The following is a 751-nucleotide window of genomic DNA, read 5'->3' as shown; positions in this document are numbered from 1 at the left end:
TCTCTCCCCTCTCACCTGCCTGGTGGAAGCCCTCGGAGAGCCCCCCACAGCCTGAGAAGACGTCGAGGGTGCGGAGCTTGGGCAGCTTCAGCTCGGGGGGTTCCTGCTCGCTCTGCTCCCAGCTGCTTGGCACCTTCCCTTTGCCTTTGCCTGGGGGCAGAGCACCCCCCTGGCATCAACAGAGCGAATTCTCCTCCCTTGTAGTCCAAAAAAACACCCCCCAAGGGCCTTTCTGCTCCTTTTTGCCTCCTCTCCACCCCCTCCCAGGGAGATCCTTCCCCACCCGTGGGCACACCCTCACCTTTCCCTTTCCCCTTCCCCTTCCCTTTGTTGCCAGAGCTCCGAGCGTGGTTGGGAGGATCTTCAAAGCTCTTGGTTTTGGCGTTGTAAGCCTGGGCAAGACAGAAAAGGTGCCACATGATTCAAGACAAAGAGTTTTACCAGCTCAGGAATCACCCAAAGGGGTTGCCCACGCCCCAACGGAGCTGCAGGACCCCCAGGGTAGGACACAAAACCCAGAGCTGGGGGCTACAGGGGGTCCAGCACCTCCCCTCCGTGGCCTCAAGGAATTGGGGAGGCCACCCAAGGGTCTCAGTTGGGCCCTTTAGAAGTCGTGTGGGCAGCAGGAGTTGGGATCAGCCCCCGGGGTGGGCACTGGGGAGGGCACAGCTCGGATCTGGGGCAGGTTTGGGGCTCCAGGAGGAGATTGAGGGGGGGGAGGGGGGGCAGGGAACGGGAATAAAGGGGGGGG

The 751-nt window shown here is 61.9% G+C and overlaps 1 protein-coding gene across 1 annotated transcript in view; it reads right to left on the bottom strand.

The window, feature by feature from the left end:
- The window catches only part of MBD1 (methyl-CpG binding domain protein 1), a gene marked incomplete at both ends in the record, with an annotated part of 9,186 nt that overhangs the window by 352 nt on the left and 8,083 nt on the right, over positions 1-751 (bottom strand). Inside the window, 2 exons of the mRNA XM_008948630.1 lie at positions 15-150; positions 302-392. Coding sequence (XP_008946878.1) covers positions 15-150; positions 302-392 — 227 coding nt within the window. The remainder of the gene's footprint in view (positions 1-14; positions 151-301; positions 393-751) is intronic.

Source organism: Merops nubicus, unplaced genomic scaffold (genome assembly GCF_000691845.1).
Source record: "Merops nubicus isolate BGI_N331 unplaced genomic scaffold, ASM69184v1 scaffold15011, whole genome shotgun sequence".
NCBI lineage: Eukaryota > Metazoa > Chordata > Aves > Coraciiformes > Meropidae > Merops > Merops nubicus.
Note: the sequence above shows the minus strand (reverse complement) of the source record. Positions and strands in the feature narration are given on the sequence as shown.